Below are 25,226 nucleotides of genomic sequence, written 5' to 3'. Positions count from 1 at the left end.
GTTAAAATCGTTCGTGTTAATGTTTTTTACCAACATTATATGGGGTTCAGTTTTTAAGGAAATCATGGATACATTTTTGAAAAGCATTCAACATTTTTAATTTTAGTTATTTTATTTTTTATTCAAATAAAAAATATTTGGCAATACTTTAATACATATACATTTACATACATACTTTAATACTTTACTTTACTTTATATACTTTAATACATTTTCTAAATACATATTTTTAAAATCGTTCTTGTTAAGATTTGCCACCAAAATTATATGGAGTTCAGTTTTTAAGAAAACCATTGATACATTTTTGAAAAACATTCAACATTTTCAATTTGATTTATTTTATTTTCTGTTCGATAAAAAATAGTTGGCAATAGTTTAATTGTAAAACAGGTGTAATTTCATAAGCAAATGTTAGCGTGACTGCAAGCATTCTTCTTGAATACCACCTTCGTAAATAAAATTCCGTTTTAAAAAATAATTAAACAACTAAATGGATAATAGAACCAAACATGATATAATATGATATAATAATAATAATATTATTAAGTTAAATAAATTGCAAAATTTTTTATAAATTATTTGTGGAGCTTATATGGTGTAAAAGATTTAGTATTTATTCGGAATTTTTCGATGTTTTTAAGGTTTTTTGTCAGTTCTGCGCGACGGTCACGCAATTGTATTGTATTTATATTCATTCGTTAAACGACGCTCGTCCGAAAAGGCAGAAAATGTGGAAAATAATCGAGGAACAGTGGTGAAAAGTGCGTGCAGACATTCGCTTCGGTTTTTCGTTTCCGATTCCTTTTCGCAGCCTGTTTTTCCTAAGATGTCAGTAACAAGTTGTCGGTGAATAAAAATCGGCAGTTTATTTTCCGCATTATAACGGTTAATACAACCTGCATTTTTTATCTGTGATTTATTTTTTTTTATCAAGTGCGCCGACGCGCCAGAAGTTTATATTCTGTTTTTATGTTTTCCCTTAAAAATGAAACGTGACTAGTTTGTTTTAAATTGGTGTGCAACGAAAACAAGAAGTTGAAGAAGAGGGAGGAGAGGAAGCAGAAGAAAAAGAGCAACAGTCAAGTGAATTACTTTTTTTTCGTCCATGCCGTCGCTGCCGACGCCGACGCCGTTGCGCCGCCGCATTTAGTCATTGCATCAGTGTGTGCGTGTGTGTGTGGGAGATAGAGAGAGAGTGTAGGAGAACAAGAGAGAGAACAAGAAAGGGCGGAGTAAAAGTAATTGCGTGCAATTAGCATTTAATGCAATCATTATTAACCGCCCGCTATTGTAATTAAGTTTACCTCACTACCTTTGCTTTAGTTACCCACACACACCTGTTCGGCTAGTGGTAGTGCAAAAATGAAGTGCAAAAGCGGCGGCAACAACAATTGTCTGTTAATTGCTGAATATTTCGTAATCCAGCAACAATAACAACGGTAGCAAACTGTAATGCAACAGTGGAGACTGGTTAAATGGAAAAATTCCATTAAGACTAACATGGTTGGGCACATACATCATATCGGTTCTTTGTTTGCATAGAATAAAAATGTAATATTTTACCCTAATTTCTGAATCGCATTTATTTGCTCGCGTGTTAAACTGCCGGGAAGGCCCACTGTACTTGTAGTAAAGCGCCGTTACAGCCACAAATGCGCGTGAGTGTATGCATGTGTGTAGTGTGTGTGCATCAAATCACACACTTGCAGCGCTCATGCACACGCACTTGTACTTGTGCGTGTCTCACATTTCCATAGCCCCCAGCCCCCTCTCTTTGTTACTTTTCACCTGCAGCTTTCGCTTCTGCTTCTTCTCCTGCCGTCGGCGTGCGCATACACATGCACGCATGTGCCGTTACAAATTTGCTTGGGCATAAAGCATTTTTCTTGCATTCGCCGGCTATTGTTAATGGAAATCGTATTAGAGAACAACAATTACAATAGGCCTACATTTGCCGCTCTCGCTCGCTCGCTTACTCACCATTGCTCTCCCGCTTCCCGTTACAGAGAGTGCAATACAAGTGCAATATTAATTAAGTAATAGAGGAAACGTAATATGCGTGTGCAATACAAACAAATGACCATGTAACCAGCCAAGAGAAATATATATGCAATACATGCATGTGTGAAACAATAACCGCAAAACACCGCCCAATCCCGCTTGAAAAGTAAAACCAACAATCTGCGAAACCTTCGACCATTATTGGGTTTTACTGTACTTGAAAATGGACTGTGCCACGCGAAAACAACAACAATTACGGGCACATCATCAGCAGCAACAACAAATACAACCACAAACACATGGACGAAAGCGGCGGCGATTACAAAAACAACAGCACCAGCACCATCGCCACTACTACCACCACCACAATCAACAACAACAACATTTCTTGTGGCTTGTTGTTGGCATTTTGACAATTTTTTTGGCTCAGGTGAGTGAGAAAAAACAACAAACAACAACAACAAAACATAGCGATAAAGATAAAGCGACAGGTAAACCCACAAAGTTAGTTACCTTTATGATTTTGTAGTTTTGCCGACCACACAGACAATTTGCAAACTATTTTGGATTTTTTTTTTTTTTCGAAAATTACAATCCAACTATTTTCCACTTTTAATGGCAGAAAATGTCTTTACTGGGTTTTTGCTTCGTTGAGTGCGTTTTAGGAACTCGTTTGGCCGGTTCTAGTTGGGATTTTGGCTGGGTGTTATGTTATTTTAATATGAACTCGCTCAACCGCTCACTAAAATTGAACTAAAATCACGATAAATCCAGATTTTATATAAAACTCTGATCAGTGCTATATAAATATTTAATGGCAAACCTGGTTTACTTGTTATACGATTTTAAATTCAATTTTCGGTAGCCTAACTATTAAGCATAAACTTTAGCTGCTTTTCATAGTGCGAAACATTTTGCCAAATTAGCGAAATAAGTTGGCTTTTGGCCAGAAGCGCACTGCATTTGGAACACAATGACGACTAAGTCGATCTAAAATGACTCCTACAGGTGATGAATCCGCTGATTAAATGGATGCACGAGTGTGTGTGATTTTGATGGGTGATTTGTGGGCCTATTCCAGTGATTATTCCTTGTTTTATTGCCTGAGTTTTTTACTCCAGCTTCAGCTTGTGTTTTGTTCACAAAACTCGTTTCGTCTCGTTTCGTTTCGTTTTGCATTGTTGTCGCATTGAAAGACAATAAAAACAAAATCCCAACCACAACAAGTAAAAAGTTAAAAATCAACAAAAAAAAGAAGAAAACACTAAAAAGCGAACGCAAGTTAAGCTCAAGGTTGATTCTGATGATGACGCTGTCATCGGCAGTTCCTCACTTCCTCACTCAGTACAAATTTCAATACACTATTCGAGCGATTCGAAATTATATCTAATTTTCATAAACCAAAGAACTAAATCGCCCCATTAATCAAACGCTGGCAAACTTGTATCTTTTTTTGGGGGAGATTTGTTCAATGCAGTTTAGTATCTTTGCATCTTTAAGATGCACAACAGTGTTGTCCTTGACATTGCAGTTTCTGTTACCAATAACTGGGCAAAACTTCTTGAATATGCGAATATGCACTGCTGTGTTAATTTTTTCCACATGCTTCATATTCAAAACCCACGAGTTGGCTTTCATTTTATCTGGGCATTGCCGCGATTGCGGATCGCGGGTCATTACGTGCCGGCTTATCGCCCGAACTTGGAACTTGGCCGAAAGTATTCGTATTACTAAGCGTCCAAAACATACAAATGCCAAAATGTTTATAAAAAATGCCAGCGAAGAAGAGTGCCGATGACATCAGCCAGCTCTTTTTTTCACTTTATTCACTTCGGGTGAAAAGAGAGTGGGGCGGAATGTTATAAGCGTAACCAGAAGGTGTAAATTTGACTGATTTTGGATGGTTTTGGGGATCGCAAATGCGTTTTGTGGATTATATGTAAATGCAAATGCAATTAAGCAGTAGTCAATTAACCTTTTCCTTGTCAGTCTATCGTCATTCCGTTCTATAGTGGCTGTCTGAAAACTCAATTAGAAGCGAGGAGATCGAGAACAAAGTGGCGGTAATTAAGCCCCCTTTTTCGGTTAATATTGGAACTGTGTCAAGTGGTTTTTCCTTTGGGGGTGTGAGGGGAGTATGTGTTGAGAGAAATTAAGCAAAGCAGCCCGAGAATAAAACCAAATTAGAGTCGGAAAACTACACAATTGCCTGGGCAATTGGCCTTTCTTTGTTTACAATTTGTGGGATCGATGTAAAATTAACTTTGGCTCACTAAATGGAAATTGTCTGTTTGTGTGTTTTCCATTCCAGGGGAAATGGGAATGGGAATAGGAATGCCCCGTTTTTGTTCAGTTTTCCTCAAGATGCCACTGTTTCGTCCACTTTCTTGTGGGCGCTGCTTTTTATGGCGTACTTCTGTGGTTGTTGGCACCTTCGACTCCGTTTGCCGTTCACTTTATTGTTGTGTACCTATTACCATTGCTTATGTGGCAGCTGGAGAGGCAGTAGAATCAGTAGAATCAGTTTGGTGTGGCCCAAAGGGGGAGGGAGGGAGGTACTTACAACTAATTGGCATGCGGGTGGAATTGGGGGTTGGACAAAATGGAGCACACACCCATTGGAATGCTAGAATTTCACATTGCTTTATGCTCCACCTCCACCTCACCTGTCGAAGAATGCGCAAAAAAAGACCAGTGAACTTTGGAAGAATCTGCGGCTTTCTCTCGGCAAACACAGGAGATGATGGAGAACAAATAAGACAGGAAGCCAGTTTCGCATGCCAACGCAAGTGACAACTCAAACGGAGAATCGGAGAATAAACAAATACTTGTCCATAAATACAAATATATATATATAGATATATGCATATCCATTTATGGCTTGTTAATCTCTATTTGCACTTGACTATAGACCCCATCAATTGAAGTGGAGGCTTCTGAAAATAGCTACATCACATGCTTGGGGTCCCACATCACATTATTTATGCACTGGAAACTCCAGCTAAACAGCTGAACTCTTAGCCCGTTTGGCAATCGCAATGGAAAGCAGTTGCTTTTCAATAAATAAATACTTCATAAATTATACTTGATGCTTGATGCGACTGTTCCCAGTTTAGTGCTATCTTCGCCTTATCCGGTTTCACTTCACTTCGCGTTGGGTTGACTGACTGACTGACTTAAATAAACCTATAATAATTCGTTGCTGCATCGATGGCGCTGGCTAAGTGCCCATTTATCAATATAATTATTGTTTTGTTTTGTTAAACACTTTTCTGATCCGCCGAATGGGGCTTACATGCCACATTTGCGACGCCATGACTTCTGGCTAATTTTTGTGCTGATTCCTGACTGCCGATTGCTGACTGCTGATCTCCAATTATTTGCGTTCGTTAATCGTTGTACCGAATTCTCTGGCTGTTCTGACAAAGCAACTACTAATTAATTGATATTAATTGCGGGACCAACGCAAAAAACTGGGCCAACTCGACCCGAACAGAAAGGCCAACCACAAATAACAACAAAAAACCAGCTGGCCGAAAGAAAAGATTTGCTTGGCCAAAATCAGTTGAAGTTACAGGTGCTGGTGGTGGAGTTGGAGGTGGAGGGGGGCACATAAAACGACAATTTGTTTATTGAACGCAAAAATATGGGTACAGCTAAAAAGTAAAAAATAAACAAAAAAATTCCAAAAAAAAACACACACAACGCACGACAAAAATTAAAGCAAAATTCGAGAGAAGCCTTTGGCTCACCTAACTGGTTTTGGTTTTTCGATTTTGGTTTTGAATTGGATTTGTATTTTATTTTTACTTTTATTATCATATTTTTGCGTTCGAGCTCTCCATCTCTCTTGCACGCTCATACAAATAATTAGCAAACAACCTACAGCGTTTTATACTTGGCGAAAAAAATAAAAATTAATAAAAAATAAGACGAAAAGTCGCACATTCACAAGAAAAACAAGCCTCAAATTCGATCTCACGCATTCCACGTTTGCGATTTCAATTTGTGTTGCGTTGCGTTTATTTATTTTTTGTGCCGCCCGGTTTGATTTCAATTTATGCGATATTTTCGCACTGGCTTCATATTTTCAAATCGTTTAGTGAAAAACTATTATGTTCGTGCTTACTTTACTTAAGTAATTATGAGGCTTCAACAAAGAGCTACGTTGTTCATTTTAAAGTTCAACGGAATATTCCTGCGGCTAGAAGACAAGACTAGAACACGTTGTTTTGTTTTGTTAATGGATATGCCATTACGCACTCTAGTGATATTTGATTTAATCCCAAACTTTCCCAAAAATCTCGTGGGCTTAGCAGCAAAAAAGCAAATAAAAAGTGAAAGGCAGGTCCGAATAACAACATGAAACAAAATCCAACTTAAATTGTCAATCAAATTGGCTTAACCCAAATGTAAGTAACTGTCGATTACAGAAATGAACGTGTGTGCAAATTAATCGAAATAATCGATTGCACCAATTCGAATTATAATCGATGTGCAGAGGAAGTATTTAGTCGGTGCTATATAATTTTAGGAAAATCATGCTCTTATCTTTGATTTCAAATCGATAGCTTTCTTAGAGATACATTTATTGGTTGTTTGCATTGCAAAATGCTTGTATTCCGAATAGAAAACCCCTTAAAGTGAATATCTTTTCATGGCGTATTCCTCCGAGGGATTAAACCTTTGATGATTATTGTTTAATTGCCATAGATTTATTTTCATAGCTTTAATAAAGTCGTAGTTTGTGCTTTTTACATACTACATGCTACATCGCTTACATACATTAGCTAAATCGTTTCAGTTCAAATGATGACGATACTCTTCGGTTTCCGTCCCATCACTGTCATAATCATCCCATCAGCCCATCATCCTAATTATGACCATTAGTATGATCATTTAGGCTTAAAGGTCAAATTCATTTGCCGAATTGAAGGACAAAAAGCAAAGTAGCAGAGGCTACTTCAATGTGCTTCAGTGTGCTGTGTGCTGTGATTGGGGGCGTGATCAGAGGTGTCAATGATTAAAAGGGGGCGGTGGGAGGGCATTATTATGATAAATGGGCGGCTGGGCGGCTGATCGCTTTTGGCTCGATTTGACTAAAAACCACTTTAACTTCCGTTTTCACATGCAATTTTCCATTTGCCATTTGCCATTGTTATTGCTCGTTTTCAGTTTGCATGTGACATGCAATAGCAGCAATCGAATTAAGAAATCATATTCAAATTGCATATATGCACTTTGAGGCGTAGGAAAATTGGTTTGCTTGTTCCTACCACTCAATTGCCATTTTCCGGATATGTTTTCCAGCAAGATCGGAAACTCCATTTCCCTGTACTTTTTATTATTATCTTCTACTATTTATTTTCGGGTAGCTCATGAAATTCGATATCTCATATCCGCTGTTCTGCTGACGTCAGCATTTGCCTAATGTCCGAATAACGTTGCAAACGTGATCAGCGTCATTATCATTCATATATGTAGATATGCTATACTATACATATACTATATTATAGATATATCAGTCGTCAGATGATCGGACCATTGGAAATTAACAAGTTGCGGGCAGAAACAAAAAGCAAAAAACAGAAAATGAAAAACAAAGATCGAAAAAAAGCAAATAGATCGCAATCGGTTAATTTGATTTTTGCATTATATTTTTTTTATGGCCATACTGCACTTTATATGTGGTTAATTATCAGCTCAGCAGTGACCATAGATATTAACTGCGCCATTATCGCAACTTAATTGTGCTCATTTATGAGGACGGCCGCGGAATAAATCACTAGAATATTGCACTTTGGCACATTCGCAAGTAGATCCAAACAAGTAACTCATGTAACTCAAAAAAGGGGATTGGGAATCAATGCGTTTACGCAATGGGACACCCAACTATGGACATTCCCGAGGGTACCCAGAAATCGATCAAGTTCGCATACTTCTAAACACTTCCAAGCACTTTATTTGCTTTCGATGGACCAGACAGGAAATCCGATCGAAGTGCTACTGTTTCCCCTAGAAATGCCGAAGAAATGCGAAGCTATCGTAAACACATTTTGTATATAGAGTAGATATAGAGTTCGCATACCTTAGGGTAACCCGAACACGAATACGAAAGGGTACAGAAAAGCCAGGAGAAGATGTGTGTGTTTTCCTGATTTTCCCGATTTTTGCTGAAACAACCCCATGGGAAAACCACATCCCACCATCCCAGTGATGGCCACTCTCGTCACTTCCAGAGGCCGCTCATTGAAGATAACTGATGTGTCGGGGCCGGTCATGTGTGAGCCATGTGCGCCTTATACAATATATAATATAATATAATGCAATTTAATAATAATTTCAATAGCTGCACACAGCACGAGATGCACTGCACCCAGTGGCATTCAGTGGAACTCAGTGGCATCCAAACGGAACCCTCGTGAATCACTTTCGCTGGCTGGCATTGTGTACAAAGTGGTGTACAGTGTGTGGTGTGTGTGTGTTCCACACTTGGTGCTGTGATTGTTCTACAGTCATGATCAGTGGGACTGAGAGAGAGAGTCATGGTCTTATCGCTGAATACGATTTCCAATATGCACTGCGGCACTGCGTTATCTCGCTGATTAATGGGGGATTGCAGCGATGTGGGTCAGTTTTGAGGTAGGCTGAGGTAGGCTGAGGGAGTCCGCCTCTCCACACACACCTCTATATCCCGATTGATATACCCTTGCGAATTGCGGATTGCAGATTGTGGATTCAGGGGCAGACTCGTTTGCATGCAACTCAGGGCTCTGCAGCTGGCTGCGTGGTCATTCAGTGGTCAAGTATCGGTCATATTCGCATCTGAAACATTGAATACTCTACTCACATCGCCTCACAGTGAGTTGTGAGTTGTGAATATGAATAGAACTCGGACTAGAACTGTCTGTTAATCACACAGCACACAACACACAGCAATTCCGACTGCAAATATTTCACTGGCAGATGTGTTTTGGGCAGTATAGAGATTTACGTTGATTTTCGTGTCAAGAACAAGAAAAGCCTGGGCTGGCGTAATTGTTGCGGTTAGCGTTTGATTTATTTGTTCAGTTCTAATTAAACTGTTTTTAAGATTATTTATAGACGCTGTTAACCGCAACTGGAGGGGTTTTTTGTTTTCTTCTTTTGTTTTGTTGCTTGGTCTTTAATGCCTTACATTTGTATGTTTTTGCCCACTTTTTGCCCATTTTTAAGCTTTTATAGCTTATGAGCTTATGGAGTTGATTGTAACGTTTCAAAGGTTTGGATAAATTGTAATTTACTTTCTGCTTTTACTTTTTAGCACACAAATGCCGCCGATCTAGTGATAAATGTGCCGAATGCGAGCAGCAACGCCAACGCCTTCTACAGAATCGACTACAGTCCGCCCTTCGGCTTCCCGGAGCCGAACACCACGATCCCGGCCAGCGAGATTGGCAAGGACATCAAGTTCTCGAGAGCTCTGCCGGGCACGGAGTACAACTTTTGGCTGTACTACACGAACTCCACGCATCGGGAGCTGCTCACCTGGACGGTGAACATAACGACAGGTGGGTTTCTATTCTCCTCCTTTTTCTGTAGTGGAGGATTGAATTTATAATGCTTTCATGTGCAACAGCTCCCGATCCGCCAGCCAATCTGAGTGTGCAGCTGCGGTCCAGCAAGAGTGCCTTCATAACGTGGCGACCGCCGGGATCGGGTCGCTACTCGGGATTCCGGATCCGGGTGCTGGGCCTCACGGATCTGCCCTTCGAGCGCAACTACTCGCTGGAGGGCAACGAAACGCTGCAGCTGTCGGCCAAGGAACTGACTCCCGGCGGCAGCTACCAGGTGCAGGCGTACTCCGTCTACCAGGGCAAGGAATCGGTGGCCTACACCAGCCGCAACTTCACCACAAGTAAGTCGGGACAGAGGACAGGAACGCGTAGTCCGCACCGCAGGTGCAACTTCTAGAGCACCAGCAGCAATAACTAACCGCTAACTGCAAGCGGTGATCCGTAATCCGTAATCCGGTGGTAATGGGCCATGACTAACATGTTTAATTCCACTTGTCTCACTCTACATATCTATATATTCTATAATGCTCTCAAGTCGACGGGAATCTGAAAGTCTGAGCAGCCCGAAGGTAACCCTCTTTACACAACCAACTAAATCCCTAATTTCACCAGCGTTTTACTAGTGTTTTTTTTCGTTAATAAACGGTTAACAATGCCAGTTGATTAGTATTTCGTTCGAAGCGCTTTAAAGCAGTGGCGCCCAATTCGATTTGAAAATTGTTAAATTGTAATGATTGGATAGATATTCACGCACAATTCAGTAGCTAATTCCTCGCCATTGGCTCGGGATTTGGGGACCACTGTGTCGGGCGTGTTGCGTCTTTATTTCTCTGTATATAATTTGATTAACCTTATTAAATCTGTACATATCCTTTAAATAGTAGATAGTTTTTGCAATCATTCTTACTTTTCACGTTCCTTCCTTGGCCAAAAATGTACGGTAGACTAACCCAAACACACCTGTTGATCGACTCACCTTAGCTGTTAGCTTAGATGCCTTAGATACATTTACCATTTAGCATTTACCCAAGACTCATTGCATCTACGAATCCCTCTCTGCCCGCTGCATCTTCACCTACCGCACCACAGAGCCCAACACGCCCGGGAAGTTCATTGTGTGGTTCCGGAATGAGACGACCCTATTGGTGCTGTGGCAGCCGCCGTTTCCGGCCGGAATCTACACCCACTACAGGGTCTCCATAACGCCGGACGACGCCATCCAGAGTGTGCTGTACGTGGAGCGCGAGGGCGAACCGCCGGGTCCGGCACAGGCGGCCTTCAAAGGTCTCGTGCCCGGCCGGGAGTACAATATCTCGGTGCAGACGGTGTCCGAGGATGAGACCTCATCGATCCCAACCACAGCCAGGTATCTGACCGTGCCGGAGCGCGTGCTGAATGTCACCTTCGACGAGGCGTATACCACATCGAGTTCCTTTCGCGTCCGATGGGATCCACCGCGCACCTACAGTGAATTCGATGCCTACCAGGTGATGCTCTCCACGTCGAGGAGGATATTCAATGTGCAACGTGCCGCGGAGGGCGAGTCGGTGTACTTCGACTATCCGGATGTCTTGGAGCCAGGTCGCACCTACGAGGTGGTGGTCAAGACCATTGCGGACAATGTGAATTCGTGGCCAGCCAGCGGCGAGGTTACCCTGCGGCCACGACCAGTTCGCAGTCTCGGCGGATTCCTCGACGATCGCAGCAATGCTCTGCACATATCCTGGGAGCCGGCGGAAACGGGACGACAGGACTCGTACCGCATCAGGTGAGTAATACTTGAAAGATTGGTTACACCAAATACGAAGTAACACGCGTTACCTTCAGCTACCACGAGCAGACGAATGCCAGCGAGGTGCCGGCACCGTTTCCGGTTGCCGCTGACTCCCAAATCACAACGAATCTCACGGAGTACACGCTGGACACGCTGCTGGCAGGACGTCGCTACCTGATCGCCGTGCAGGCCTTGTCCAAGGGCGTGGCCTCCAATGCCAGCGACATAACGCGCTACACACGTCCCGCGGCGCCGCTCATCCAGGAGCTGAAGAGCATCGATCAGGGCCTCATGCTCAGTTGGCGGAGTGATGTGAACTCGCGCCAGGATCGCTACGAGGTGCACTACCAGCGCAATGGAACGCGCGAGGAGCGCACCATGGCCACCAATGAGACAAGTCTCACGATTCACTACCTCCACCCGGGGTCCGGTTATGAGGTTAAGGTGCACGCCATTAGCCATGGAGTCAGAAGCGAACCGCACTCCTACTTCCAAGCTGTTTGTGAGTATTTCACTTTTGAATGCCGTGGATTACGTGCAGTTCAATTCTAGCAAGTCCGTTTGTTCATATCGGGTTCTAATTTGTTGCACTTTGTTGCAGTGCTAGAATTTGATTAAGCTTGACAGCGCTATGATATATGTCCCATTAAATATGAATTTCATTCCTTTATTGAGCTTTATTGCCGCTTATTAGCGAACGGCCAAACAGGTTGTAGTAATCAAAAGTGGTTACATTTTGTGTTTCCCAAGTTCTACGCTTAGTTTACAATGTATTCATAAATATAGTATGTGAAAACACGGCGAAAAATATTAATTATTGGTTGCATTCCTCCACAGTTCCTAAACCGCCTCAGAATCTCACGCTGCAGACTGTGCATACGAATCTAGTGGTGCTTCACTGGCAGCCGCCGGAGAGCAGCGACTTCAGTGAGTATGCGGTGCGCTACCGCACGGACGCCTCGCCCTGGCAGCGGATTTCCGGACTGCACGAGCACGAGGCCAGGATTAAGGACATGCACTATGGCGAACGCTATCTGGTGCAGGTGAACACCGTGAGCTTCGGCGTCGAGAGCCCCCATCCGCTCGAGCTCAATGTGACGATGCCGCCGCAGCCGGTGTCGAATGTGGTGCCGTTGGTGGACTCGCGTAATCTCACCCTCGAATGGCCGAGACCCGATGGCCATGTGGACTTCTACACACTCAAGTGGTGGCCCACCGATGAGGAGGACCGCGTGGAGTTCAAGAATGTAACGCAGCTGGAGGATTGTGAGTTGTTGTACGATGTGCTCAATTGTGCGTTTAATCTAAACCCAAATACGATTTTCAGTGAGCTCTCCCAGCGTTCGGATACCCATTGAAGAGCTGTCGCCAGGTCGCCAGTATCGCTTCGAGGTTCAAGCCAGCTCCAATGGCATTCGTTCCGGGACCACCCATCTGTCCACGCGCACCATGCCACTGATCCAATCCGATGTGTTCATCGCCAATGCGGGCCACGAACAGGGCCAGGATGAAACTATTACGCTTAGTTATACACCCACACCGGCGGACAGCACTCGCTTCGATATCTACCGCTTTTCGATGGGCGATCCGACGATCAAGGACAAGGAGAAACTGGCCAACGATACGGAACGCAAGCTGAGCTTCTCGGGACTGACGCCTGGCAAGCTGTACAACGTAACCGTGTGGACAGTGAGCGGCGGAGTGGCCAGTTTGCCGGTCCAACGGCTCTATCGCCTGCATCCGCTGCCCATCAGCGATTTGAAGGCCATCCAGGTGGCGGCCCGCGAGATAACGCTGCATTGGACAGCACCTGCCGGGGAATATACCGATTTTGAACTGCAGTACCTCAGTGCAGACGAGGAGGCACCACAACTGCTTCAGAATGTGACCAAGAATACAGAGATCACGCTGCAGGGCTTGCGTCCGTATCACAATTACACATTCACCGTGGTGGTGCGTGCGGGTTCCACCCAGGGCACTGATTCCGACGTTTCTGGCAGCACCCTGATGCGCAGCAGTGCTCCCATCTCGGCCAGCTACCAAACGCTGACCGCTCCGCCCGGCAAAGTCGAATACTTCCAGCCCAGTGATGTGCAGCCCGGTGAGGTTACCTTCGAGTGGAGTCTGGAACCCGCCGAACAGCATGGACCCATCGATTACTTCCGCATTACATGCCAAAACGCCGACGATGCAGCGGATGTATCAAGCTACGAATTCCCGGTGAATGCCACTCAGGGCAAGATTGAAGGTCTGGTACCCGGCAACCAGTACATATTCCGAATACAGGCCAAGTCGGCTCTGGGCTACGGAGCCGAAAGGGAGCACATCCAAACAATGCCCATACTAGCACCACCGGTACCGGAGCCGAGTGTAACGCCCCTGGAAGTAAGCAGGACCAGCAGCACCATCGAGATTAGTTTCCGGCAAGGTTACTTCTCGAACGCCCATGGCATGGTTAGATCCTACACTATAATCATAGCCGAAGATGTGGGCAAAAACGCATCCGGACTGGAGATGCCCAGCTGGCAGGATGTGCAGGCATACACTGTGTGGTTGCCTTACCAAGCCATTGAGCCCTACAATCCCTTCCTGACCAGCAATGGCAGCAGAAAGAGCAGCCTGGAGGCGGAGCACTTTACGATAGGAACGGCCAACTGCGAGAAACATCAGGCGGGCTACTGCAATGGCCCGCTCCGGGCTGGCACCACATATAGGATTAAGATTCGCGCCTTTACGGATGAGGACAAGTTCACGGACACGGTGTACAGTTCGCCGATAACCACCGAACGCAGTGATACCGTCATTGTGGCGGCCACCGTGGCGGCTGTGATGCTGGTGGCCATGGTGCTGGTGGTGGTCTACTGTCAGCACCGCTGCCAACTGATCCGTCGCGCCTCCAAGTTGGCCCGCATGCAGGACGAGCTGGCCGCCCTGCCCGAGGGCTATGTCACGCCCAATCGACCCGTTCATGTCAAGGACTTCTCCGAGCACTACAGGATCATGTCGGCCGATTCGGACTTTCGTTTCAGCGAGGAGTTTGAGGAGCTGAAGCATGTGGGTCGCGATCAGGCATGCAGCTTCGCCAATCTGCCCTGCAATCGGCCCAAGAACAGGTTTACCAACATCCTGCCCTACGACCATTCCCGCTTCAAGCTGCAGCCGGTGGACGATGACGATGGTTCGGATTACATTAATGCGAACTACATGCCGGGTCACAATTCGCCGCGCGAGTTCATCGTCACCCAGGGACCGTTGCACTCGACGCGCGAGGAGTTCTGGCGGATGTGCTGGGAGAGCAACTCCAGGGCGATTGTCATGCTGACGCGTTGCTTCGAGAAGGGTCGCGAGAAGTGCGACCAATACTGGCCGGTGGATCGGGTGGCCATGTTCTACGGGGACATCAAGGTGCAGTTGATCATCGACACGCACTTCCACGACTGGAGCATATCAGAGTTTATGGTCTCACGGGTGAGTGGTTTGGCATTCATCATGGTCTGTCTGGCTTTTGCTAATCCTATCGTTTTGCAGAACTGCGAGTCGCGAATAATGCGGCACTTCCACTTCACCACATGGCCGGACTTTGGGGTTCCAGAGCCGCCGCAGTCGCTGGTGCGCTTTGTGCGCGCCTTCCGCGATGTCATCGGCACGGACATGCGTCCCATCATCGTCCATTGCAGCGCTGGAGTGGGCAGATCGGGCACGTTTATCGCCCTGGATCGCATCCTGCAGCACATTCACAAGTCTGACTACGTGGACATCTTTGGCATCGTATTCGCCATGCGAAAGGGTGAGATCTTTGTGATATTTTGTCCATTCCCCCTTCCTGACGATTAACCATAATGATTTCGCATGATTGCAGAGCGCGTGTTCATGGTGCAGACGGAGCAGCAGTACGTGTGCATCCATCAGTGTCTGCTGGCGGTGCTGGAGGGCAAGGAGCACCTGCTGGCCGATTCGCTCGAGCTGCATGCCAACGATGGCTACGAAGGTGAGTGGAATTGCTATTGATTGCTATTCCTTTAGCCAGACTCCCAACTGTTCTATTCCTCCCTCATTTTATCTGATTTTTCTCTATTTTCACTCTCTTTGCGGATCAAGTTTTATAAATATTACTCGCTGATTAACTTAATCTGTTTATTTGAACACACAATCTGGATACGGGCTATATAACTTGTAATTTGGTGCTTATTATTTTGATTATTATTTTATATTGAGTTCCTTTGGCTGCGGTTCACCTAGAGGTTCTTCATTACTTTATTTGCGATTGTAACTAACCAAAAATGTTCAATAATTTATTTTCTTCTTTCTTTTCACAATCATTCACAAAAAACACATCAAAAACACATCAAAAAACCATCACACAACTAAAACACGATTGTAAATCACACAAAAATTGCCTAACCTCCTACACATTTTCATATGCTTCTACTTCTGCAAACGAATTGAAATCGAATCGGAATCGAAATCAAATCCGATCAAAAACACCGAAAAAAAACAACCACAAAAAAGTGACTAAAATTTACTTAGAGCGCCAGCCACAAACGAAAATGGGAACCTTGCCCATACGAGCTTCTCTGGCCATGGCCGAGAAACTGGACGCGGATGTAATGACCGACAAGGATGAGGAGCACCACCAGCAGCAGAACCAGCAGGAGCAGCAGCTGGCCAAGGAAGATAAGCAAAAGCGCAGCGATGACGATGAAGAAGACGATGACGAAGACGAAGACGAAGACGATGACCAGCAGCCGTTAAACAATGAAACGACGGCCACCTTGTCATCGGGCAGCTGCAGCAGCAGCACCCAGGATGTGCATGTGGATCTCCAGAAGACGATCTCGATCTCGATCTCCATAGAACACGGCAAGCAAGATCAGGAACGAAACTGCACCGGCGCAAAGTCGCATTCGGACACCGAAACTGACTCAGACGCGGACTCAGAGGACGATGATGAGGATGGGGATGGGAAGGTGGCCAAGGATGGGGCTGTCGCCGATGAGGATGGCTGGTGGTATTGATAGAAAAGTCGACTTTTTTAGGTTTGTACCCCACATAACAACACAACACTACAACACAGACCCAAAATTTGTATGTTCCATATCCAAATGACTGCTTTAACTCGCTTTTGCCCCCGACTAAACATAAAAAAAACAACCACAAATTCTAACCGCACTGGAAAGTGAACTAACTTACATTGACACATCAACACACGGTTATGGGTTTAAAAAAACAATCAAAACAACCAAAACATTAGATATTGCATCGAAAAACGAAAGAGAGACAAATTTAAAACCCGCACTAGCCTGTTTCAGTTCATGTGTTATGTTCTCGCATCCTAACAGCGATGTTGTCAGCACGATTCCTAAAGTATCTTTGCACTTTTCCAGATGACGAGGGCATAGCTGAGACGGGAATCTGAGGATGCTTGCTGCGGGAACATCTACATATGATATAAAGTACCTATAGTTATTTTTTTTAACATATACTATACGTAAAATCTGCCTGTGATGTGCTGGATGTGATTTGTCTACGATGTGGCGATCGGAGTTGCTGTCAAATGAGTTGAGTTTGTTGCCCTGCCCTTATTCTGCGGAGGATCGCCGAAGGATCCCCGAAGGATCGCCGGGGCATAAAGGTCGCGCTTTTTGGCCTGTGCCATGTGTGCGAGTACGTTGTACCACCGGTCCGCCGTACCGCCTGTTTGCCATAGAGCTAAGCTAGCTAGCCCGCTTATTTAATGTAATGCCGCCAAACTAGACCAAACCAACAAGAGCGTAAACTTAAGCTTCAGGTGTAACTATCTGCTACCTATTTTTGTATCTATCTATCCCTGTACCTACTATAGTTACCTTTTACCTATTACCTATTACCCATTACCTTTTGCTCTGTCGTGTTGTGTATAGATTTGTACATTTTTTTCCAATTAGTGTGCGCGTCGATCGATATTATGACCATACTATGTTTACCATTACTATTACTACTATGACTATTACTCTATACGATTGTGTATTATTTTATTATATAGTTTATATAGCCTAGTTACGTTGTATCGATAGACTTTAGACCACGATTAGTCAGCGAAATGTTGGCTCTAACTGCATGCAGCTTTCCATCTCGAAAGTCTCGAGTCTCGAAATAACCAAGCGATTCCATCGGCTCTGTCCGAAGCAGCATTAGCAATTGTGCAGTTAAAGTTATTAGCATTTATTTTACTTTATTGTATTGTATTTTTTTTAGATGTGCATCTACACAACAAGATCAATAAATTTATATTGAGACAAAAACAAACATAACCTGGTTTCATTTGCATGCGTAGTTGTTGTTGTTTCTTTTTTCAGCGAGCCGAAAAACCGCCGCATGGCGAGGTTTCTGAATTTCAGCTACCAGGCGAACAGAATCGAATAGCACGTGGAAAACGAACAGCTGATCGCTGAAACTGAAGCTTACTTAGGGATGGGCGATTCAAATCAACGGGGAGCTTTCGTGTCTATCGGATCAAAGCTCGTGGCACGTCCACAAGAACGAACAATTCATTTGAATCGCCCATCCCTAAGTAAGCTTTACTTTCAGCGATCAGCTGTTCGTTTACCACCTACTACCCGTTTCTGTTCGCCTGGTATTCAGCATCGGTAAAACTGACAATTTTGGCCTAAGAAAAATGGTTGTGGCGCTTCGAGATGAAGGAAATTGGTGATTTTTCGATTTGAAGTACCAGGCGAACAGAATCGAATAGCAGGTGAACACGAACAGCTGATCGCTTAAACTAAACCTTACTTAAGGATGGGCGATTCAAATGAACGGGGAGCTTTCGTGTCTATCGGATTAAAGCTCGTGACACGTCCACAAGAACAGCGCGATCGCCCATCTCTAGGAGAGCAGTCTAGAACAGCTGATTAGAATTACTCGGAGCAATCGACGGCGACCTGCTTCCTGTTCCTGTTCGCCTGGTATTTAGCATCGGTAAAACTGGCAATTTTGGGCGAAAAAATTGGTTCTGGCGGCTCCAGCGCTGAAGCAAATTGGTGATTTTTCGATTTAAAGTACCAGGCGAACAGAAATGTCAGTAGGTAACCGGCGATGGTAGTTCGATGGTGCAATCTTACGGTTGTTTTCCAGCAGCTAACGACCATAAATGTCGCAGCCCAAAAGTATGCAACGGATACTGTCTAAGCTTTGTGTATAGCTTAAAATATGTAAGAAAAACGCTGCATACTCTCAGGCAAAGTCAAAGCCCAAAAAAAAAATACTTTTGTTGTTCAATAAAATACTTTATTTCATGCATTGTTTACAGGTATGTATTAAATGTTTATGGTAAGTACAGATATTTATGGTAAGTACGGATCAATTTTCGCGCAGCCAACTACCAATTCATCCATTCGCGGTTTCAGCACCTGAAAAGAAAAGAAGATATTAGAAAATTTAAATGCAAACTATAAAATATTTAAGCTAGGTTTAAAATTCAATTAAATGTATTATACAATATTAATCAAAGATTCCTGCGAGCGTGCGAAAATAATTGATGGACATGCTGATCCTAAAATCTACGCTTTAAGCGGAGAACTAGCTTTCTCCTTAACCAGATGGATAGTAAATAAATAAAATACTTTTTTAATTGTGATCCGATTTCGATGGGATTTTGAAATTTCCCAGCACCACTGCAGAAGCAAGAGAAGCACAACAAGAAACAGACAGTCGGGCATTTGAGCCATCTTAATGGGCTGAGCAGGCCAAATACAGCGAAAATCATTGGAGCAATTATAAGGCATCTAAATGTTGGTCCGATGACGAAGAGGAGTAGCAGTTGCAACATGCTGCTTGCTGTTTGCTGCTTTTGATCCGAATGCAACAAGTTCCAGGAAGAGGAAGACGAGGATCGGAATAGCTAGATCATCGTGATCACTATATGTCGCTGATCGTGTGTATGTCAGTGCAAGTCGGAATTCGTTTTAAACAAATAAAGCCTGCGACTAATTGCATTTGCACTTGTTGTGCGATATTTCTTTGCTGGAAATTACACACGGCCACAGTGGATGGAATACGAAAGAGTCGGTGGGGATCTGCGTTCTCTTTAGTTAAAGATGGGTACTGAGCACAGTTTAAGACACGTCATTTGTCATTTATCTTTCGTGGCCTTTTAGCGTTTGGCTTAATTGACTTCTTCTCCATCATCGTAGCTGCAGCGAAATACAAAAACAAGCCAACGGAAAAGCAAGGAAAGAAAATTTTGTACAAAATATAAGCAATTATTTTCAGGTGTAAAAAACTATTTCTTTTTTTTTAGAATTTGAAACTAGAATAGAGGCAGTTGCCTGTCAAGATATAAATATTAGAAAAAGTGTTGGTCTTTCATAAGGTTCTGCATACTTTTTTCTCTGTGCAGCCACTTTGGCTGAAGCCTAAGCTAAAAGTCTTGGTCGGAGTTTTGGTCTCATCATCTCATCTCCTTGCCTTATGGTCAATACCAATTGACCGTAGTGCGGAACATTTAGCTTCATTACGTCGGGCCATGTTTGCAGCCTTGGCCATCGTCGCACTGCAGAACCGTTTTAATTAGGTGTAACCATAATAAATCATAGGAGAGCCAAAATCAAAATCAGCCAGGAATGCAGCCGCATCGAAAGGGAATTTCCAGGTTGCCAACTTGGGTACTTAGGTACTAGGAAATATTACAGAGAAGCCTTCGCAGCTTAAATGGAAGACGCAGTGCATTTAGCAATTTCAAATGTCTGATTGCGAAATACCTCACACCGCAAATATGCAATTGCAAGTGTAGGGAGTATGAGTATGCCTCTTAATCCCTGATAACTTTTGCCATTTGCCCCCTAATCCACACTTGAGGTTCATCAAGTTGAAGACAACTATGTAGTAGGAGAGCTAATCCAACTTTGGGACCGTATCCCGTTCTCATAACTCTTTTAATTCTCATGCCAAAGAATGATGTTCTATTGACATGCAAGTTGGCAGTTTTGGCCGGGCCATAAAGTTCTCGCTGGCAAATGAGGCTTTTCTACCCACCCTCGAAGCCTGGCGGCCTTTGAGAAGTGGTTCCGCGTTCTGTTGGTTCTTAGCTCCCCAGCTATCCAGCTATCCAGCTATCCTGCTCTCGCTGAAGCGTTCAATCCAATGGATTATTGTCTACCCTTGGATGTCGGCTCTTCGGTGTGGTTCGGTTCGGTTCGTTGCGAGCTGATCTATTAAAGCTCTTCCAGAGCTGGACTTAACCCACATTGTGGCCATTAAAAAGTCATTCCCCATTTTGCGAGGATGGCCATTTGACAACGCCCGGTGCGAAATGTAAAATGCAAATTGCACTGGAAATTGCCACGCTTCATTCCGCCCCCTCATTTTCCATTGCCTTCCTTTTCAGCTCTCCCCAAACTGCAATCCCCAATCTGCAATCCGCAATCCCCAATCCTCGCCAGCTCAGACATCACCCACTGCATTTGCCACATCTTAGATAAGTGCATTGTGCATTGCATGCAATTTGGTTGCATGTATTGCCGGCACAGCCGCAGCAGCAATAGCAGCAACAGCAGCAACAGCAGCAACATGCAACAGAGCAGACCCTGCAACTTTGCCTCGCTCTTGGTCTTGAACTTGTGAATTTGCTAGACAACAAGCCAAAAACCAGGAGAAGCAGCCACCACTGGCAGCACCAACAGCAGCAACAACTGCCAGCAGCAATCAGCGGCAAGTGAATGAGCTTAAATTGTCCCAGCCACGGTGGGCCCAATAGTCCAATAATTGGACTAAAATCTGTCATTACTTTATAAGTTATTAAATCGTACTAGTACTACTTGTAGTAAGCAAAGAGAGTCCTTACCACCTCTGAACACAATGTCCAAAGTATTTCTTAACTTATTAGTATTATGCATGGCCCACTGTTCAATAGCTGCCGGGGAGTTGATTTTCGGTCGGTTTTGGTGGTGGCCATGATGATGGCTTCGCTTGCTGATTCTGCAAACCATCAGCCCATCAGCCCATCGCCCCCTCTGAGCCTCTGAGCCCCTGGATGGCATGTTGCTGCCTCAACGCCCTCAGTACGCTATTATATGGTGGGTATTTATGTACATACATATATGTATATGTATCTGTGCTGATGTTGCTGTTGCTGCGAGTGATGTTGTTGCTGTGTTTGCTACCATTGCCGTTGTTGCTGCTGTCTGGTCGTCTGTGGAGCATCAAGGCACTGGGGCAGCGAGGCATCAAGTTCGCAACGGGCGACATGAGATGGCTCACACACACACACACACGCACACGTGTTTGTACATATATACATCATCTATGCAACAGGGAGAAGATAGAGTGAGGAGCAGCAACCGCAGTTACTTTTGGCTAAGACTGCATAGACAAGGCTCAATTAAGTTGCAATTGCAGTTGTTGTTGCTGCTGCTGCCGCTTTTGTTGCCGCCTTTGTTGCTGCTTTTGTTGCTGCTTGGGGAAGCGTTGGCGGCATCGGAATTCCACTCTGGAGCTGCCCACGCGCGCGCTGCTCGGCTGCCTGTTTTGCTGATAAAGTACGAAATGATGTACTACCCATGTGCTGGTGGCTCATTTTGTTTTTCTTTTCTTTCATTTCCCATTTTCCACTCCGCCAACCCGCTGCCTCCCACTAGCACTGTTTTTCATCTCAGTACAGGAGCGCACTTTTACCTGCGAACTCGGTTACTCGATAATTTTACATTTTTGTATTTATTTTTTGTGGTTAATACTTGGCATAATCCTTCATTTTTTTGCCAAGCAATGGAAATCCGTCTTTCGTGGACAACTCAATAAATTTTCTATCCTATTTCCTACTGAATATTGTATGATTACTCTTGTCGTATTTTTCCGTTGAAACTTGCTCCCATTGTTAATTGTTTTCTAACTCTAACTCTGACTTTGATTTCTTCTGAAGTTCATTTTTCCATCAATCTTTGATGGTGGAGCGCCTTGGAACGGTGAACGCGTCGATGCCCTCAGTTAGCTCAGTTGGCTGAGTGTTCATCAGTGTTTCATCGGTGATCAAATTGGATTGGCGCGGCGTGGTTGAGATAACGACACCGAATTGCTGAGCCTTCATCTTTATCTGGTCCAGTCGCCCATCGATTTCGGTGTAGATTTCCTCGCTTAAGACCTTTAACTCGGCGATCTCATAGCGAAAGTCGTTGACATGTCGAGCGATTAGGGCATTTCGAAGATATCGCCGGCTATAGCGAAAACCACTGGACATGTTCGTCTTGGTCACGAGCAGGGCCATCTTTTTGGTGAGCTTCACGGCTGCCAAGGAGCGATGCCTGTGCTGGCAGTTGCTGAGATCGTTGGCACACTCCTCCGTCCAGGCCAAATGGACGAGGTTTTGGTTCCGAATAACGGCAATCCGTCGCTCCAGACAGGTCCACGTTTGGATCAAGCTACGCAGCATATTACGGAAAGCATCGTAGCGCCACAGGAGCTCGGTTATCTGGCACTGGATGTGGTGCTGGGCACGTTGGATGCATCGAATCTCCGATTGCTTCGCATTCAGGCCACTGCACGAGATCCGATCCTCCGACGGTTCAGATTGCTGCGTACTATTCTCCAATTGCTGACTCCTGCGGATCTGACTCTGCAATATATCGATTCTCTTGAGTATCTGGTCCAGACCCTCAATGGCGCTCAGCGTTCTTGTCTCCTCATCGGTCGTAACTTCCCCCTCGACCATTCCGCATGGCAGGGCGACCATCTCCTCCTCCAGTGAGTCGGATTCCTCGTACGGACGTGTCGATGGTGGTCGCTCCATGGAAGTGGCTATCCTCTGACTGTCCGCCGAATACGCCCGGGGTATTGTGTATTGGCATTTGACGGTCGTACGCGCTATCATATCTATGTCCGCCAGATTGGCCTTGTGACAGTCGCCCAGGTCGCGCAGCAGATTCAATTCCTCATCGAGCGAATACTCCTTTGTTTCGCCGGCCTTGGTATCCATCAGCGTCACCCTATCCATCTTTTACAAAGTATGTAGAGTAGATCGGGTCAAAAATGTGTGTTTGCAAGTTTTCAAGATATAAAACAATTGTTACTTGGGTTTTTCCAACTGTGTCTGTGGACTGAATGGGAATAGCCCACTAGTACCTTAATGTGGCTCATTTTGAAGCCACTCCAAACCGCTCCTGTCTTTCTGGCTCGGCGCTGATAAGAAAATTTATGGCTGCTCAGTTGCTCTGGCGGCATAATTGCGCACCCACATCCAAATCCGCAGCAACATCCACTCCACATGGAGTCCGGCAGCGGAAAACGAAAAACGAAAAACGAAAAACAACGATGGGTAACAAAAAAATACAAAAGAAAAGAAAAGAAAAGAAAAGCAGAAAAGCAGAGAGCTGTGGGGCAGAGGCTTGTGGGCTGGCTTTTGGCGTGTGGCTTCAGTCCTCGCCCCCCTAAATTTCCCCTTAATTCCACCGCTTCACTACCAGCACCATCAACTGCCGGCAGTTGACTTTGTTTACCCGCAAGTTGTAATTTTCTGCGAAAACCGTCAGCCGCAGAATTGCTTTTCTCCATCTCCATCGCTCGCAAGCTCAGTCTTCTGTCTCTGATAAATCCCGCTTCTGTCTGTCTTCCACTCAGTCAGTCTTTCACTCCTCGCCCCTTTCTTCTGGGCTCCCGGCTTCTATCCTAGCCCAGTCAATTCTTCCCCTTTTTTTCTCCAATTGCAATTGGTGCCCCCCAAACAGACCGCGGTCTTGCGGTGATCTTTCTTCTGGGCCTTGCCGTGCTAATTGCTTGCCAGAGATTCGGGCCTCTACTTAGGACATTATCCCAAAACCCATTCGAGGCAGTGAACAAAATTGAGGTAGCTCAGCTTCTAGTGATTTCACAGCTTACATTTGCCTTATAAGAAACTAAATTAATGCGAAAGGTTTCTATACTTTTGCATCATTCAATTAACGTTGCTGAGTTATTTCTCGAAGTTGAAAGTTATCAGAATATTGTGTTCCGTGTTTGCCACGCAACTTTGGCGATTGACAGGCTTTTAGCCAACTTTGCTATTCCATTTGGAGCCAGAGCCATCTTGCCATCTCGCCATCGAGGCATCTGTTGAATGCTGAATTGTCACATGTGGAATTTCGCAGGTCTCTAAGAAACGCTTAGGCATGTGAGCTGCGATAGGATACGAAAGCCCAAGAATGGGGTCAGGTTAAACAAATATTTGGCGAAGCCTGGCCAGAGCATTGGCAACATGTATAGTGATGTGCACATGTGCACGGAACTCTTCTCTTGGAACATGGCAGCAAGAAATGCGAATGCACAGAGGCCAAAATCATTCCCACAACTTATATAATAATGTGCGCTATTTTATTTGCATTTCACGAGTGCAAAAAAGAAGAATGAATAAGAAGAGAGAGAACTGTACCGCTAAGATGCCTAATTACATCCAAGACGAGCGATGAGCGATGAGTGATGACCGATGATGGCCATAAAAGTTCACATGATCTACTGATCGCCCGGAGGCCTTGGTCATGCAGGAAGTTCAAGTGCGCGAGAATAAGTATACGAACTTGGGGGAATACGATCCAGACACCCAGACATTCAGACACCCAGACATTCAGACATCCAGAAATTCAGACATTCATATATTCTGACTTGAGTTGCCCCAAGTCGACTTGACTCAACCTGGCGCGGTCAAATCTTCGTGGCTTCTGAGCTTCGGTAGCGAAAATCAGCAGCACCAGCAGATGACTCCGCACAAGATAAGCGGTCATAAAATAATAATAATAATAAAAAGAACAAGAAAAAACAGTGAACAAACAGACACAGAAACAGAAACAACTGGGAGAAGAAACAACGAGAAGCGAATAATGCAATATACATTAGATATAGAACAAGTCTATAGAAAATTACGATTTATGTAACAAGTTGAGGAATTCAAGTGCATT

At 44.5% G+C, this 25,226-nt stretch overlaps 3 protein-coding genes and 1 long non-coding RNA gene across 15 annotated transcripts in view; 1 reads left to right on the top strand and 3 right to left on the bottom strand.

Annotated features, from left to right (window-relative positions):
* The first annotated feature begins 658 nt into the window (after positions 1-658).
* On the top strand, positions 659-17,616 carry LOC6524184 (tyrosine-protein phosphatase 10D). Of its 7 annotated transcripts, none has more exons than XM_015190066.2 (12): positions 659-761; positions 2,007-2,431; positions 9,305-9,551; positions 9,620-9,898; positions 10,647-11,325; positions 11,385-11,833; positions 12,169-12,597; positions 12,659-14,799; positions 14,860-15,118; positions 15,191-15,319; positions 15,841-16,367; positions 16,716-17,616. In XM_015190066.2, the coding sequence occupies exons 2-11, from the start codon at positions 2,225-2,227 to the stop codon at positions 16,344-16,346; spliced, it is 5,325 nt and encodes a 1,774-aa protein (XP_015045552.1). In that variant the 5' UTR covers positions 659-761; positions 2,007-2,224; the 3' UTR covers positions 16,347-16,367; positions 16,716-17,616. The 7 variants fall into 7 exon arrangements, with proteins under 7 accessions (XP_015045552.1, XP_002100047.1, XP_015045555.1 ...); XM_002100011.3 differs by having other exon boundaries at positions 671-828; positions 15,859-16,367; XM_015190069.2 differs by having other exon boundaries at positions 671-828.
* On the bottom strand, positions 4,855-9,298 carry LOC120320558. The gene is made up of 2 exons (XR_005560054.1): positions 8,090-9,298; positions 4,855-8,016 (listed from the first exon to the last, which is right to left on the bottom strand). It is a non-coding gene; the product is annotated as an uncharacterized LOC120320558 (long non-coding RNA).
* Positions 17,617-18,575: 959 nt separating the features above from the next.
* The window catches only part of LOC26534467, a 100,982-nt gene continuing 94,331 nt past the window's right edge, over positions 18,576-25,226 (bottom strand). For all 6 annotated transcript variants that reach the window (XR_001453784.3, XR_001453786.3, XR_005560025.2 and 3 more), the window contains one exon: positions 18,576-18,719. The gene's annotated coding sequence lies outside the window, so the exon portion shown is untranslated. The remainder of the gene's footprint in view (positions 18,720-25,226) is intronic.
* Positions 22,002-23,419, bottom strand: LOC6524183. Its single transcript, XM_002100010.3, has one exon. It carries the CDS (start codon positions 23,291-23,293, stop codon positions 22,238-22,240), a length of 1,056 nt encoding a protein of 351 aa, XP_002100046.1. The 5' UTR covers positions 23,294-23,419; the 3' UTR covers positions 22,002-22,237.

This window comes from Drosophila yakuba, chromosome X, assembly GCF_016746365.2.
Source record: "Drosophila yakuba strain Tai18E2 chromosome X, Prin_Dyak_Tai18E2_2.1, whole genome shotgun sequence".
Lineage (NCBI taxonomy): Eukaryota > Metazoa > Arthropoda > Insecta > Diptera > Drosophilidae > Drosophila > Drosophila yakuba.
This window is presented reverse-complemented; position numbering and strand designations above follow the sequence as displayed.

Coding starts and splice junctions, on each gene's coding strand:
- LOC6524184 (XM_015190066.2), top strand. CDS start 2,225: ATGGACTGTGCCACGCGAAAACAACAACAATTACGGGCACATCATCAG. Junction 2,432..9,304: donor TGACAATTTTTTTGGCTCAG/GTGAGTGAGAAA, acceptor TTTACTTTTTAG/CACACAAATGCCGCCGATCT. Junction 11,834..12,168: donor CTCCTACTTCCAAGCTGTTT/GTGAGTATTTCA, acceptor ATTCCTCCACAG/TTCCTAAACCGCCTCAGAAT.
- LOC6524183 (XM_002100010.3), bottom strand. CDS start 23,293: ATGGATAGGGTGACGCTGATGGATACCAAGGCCGGCGAAACAAAGGAG.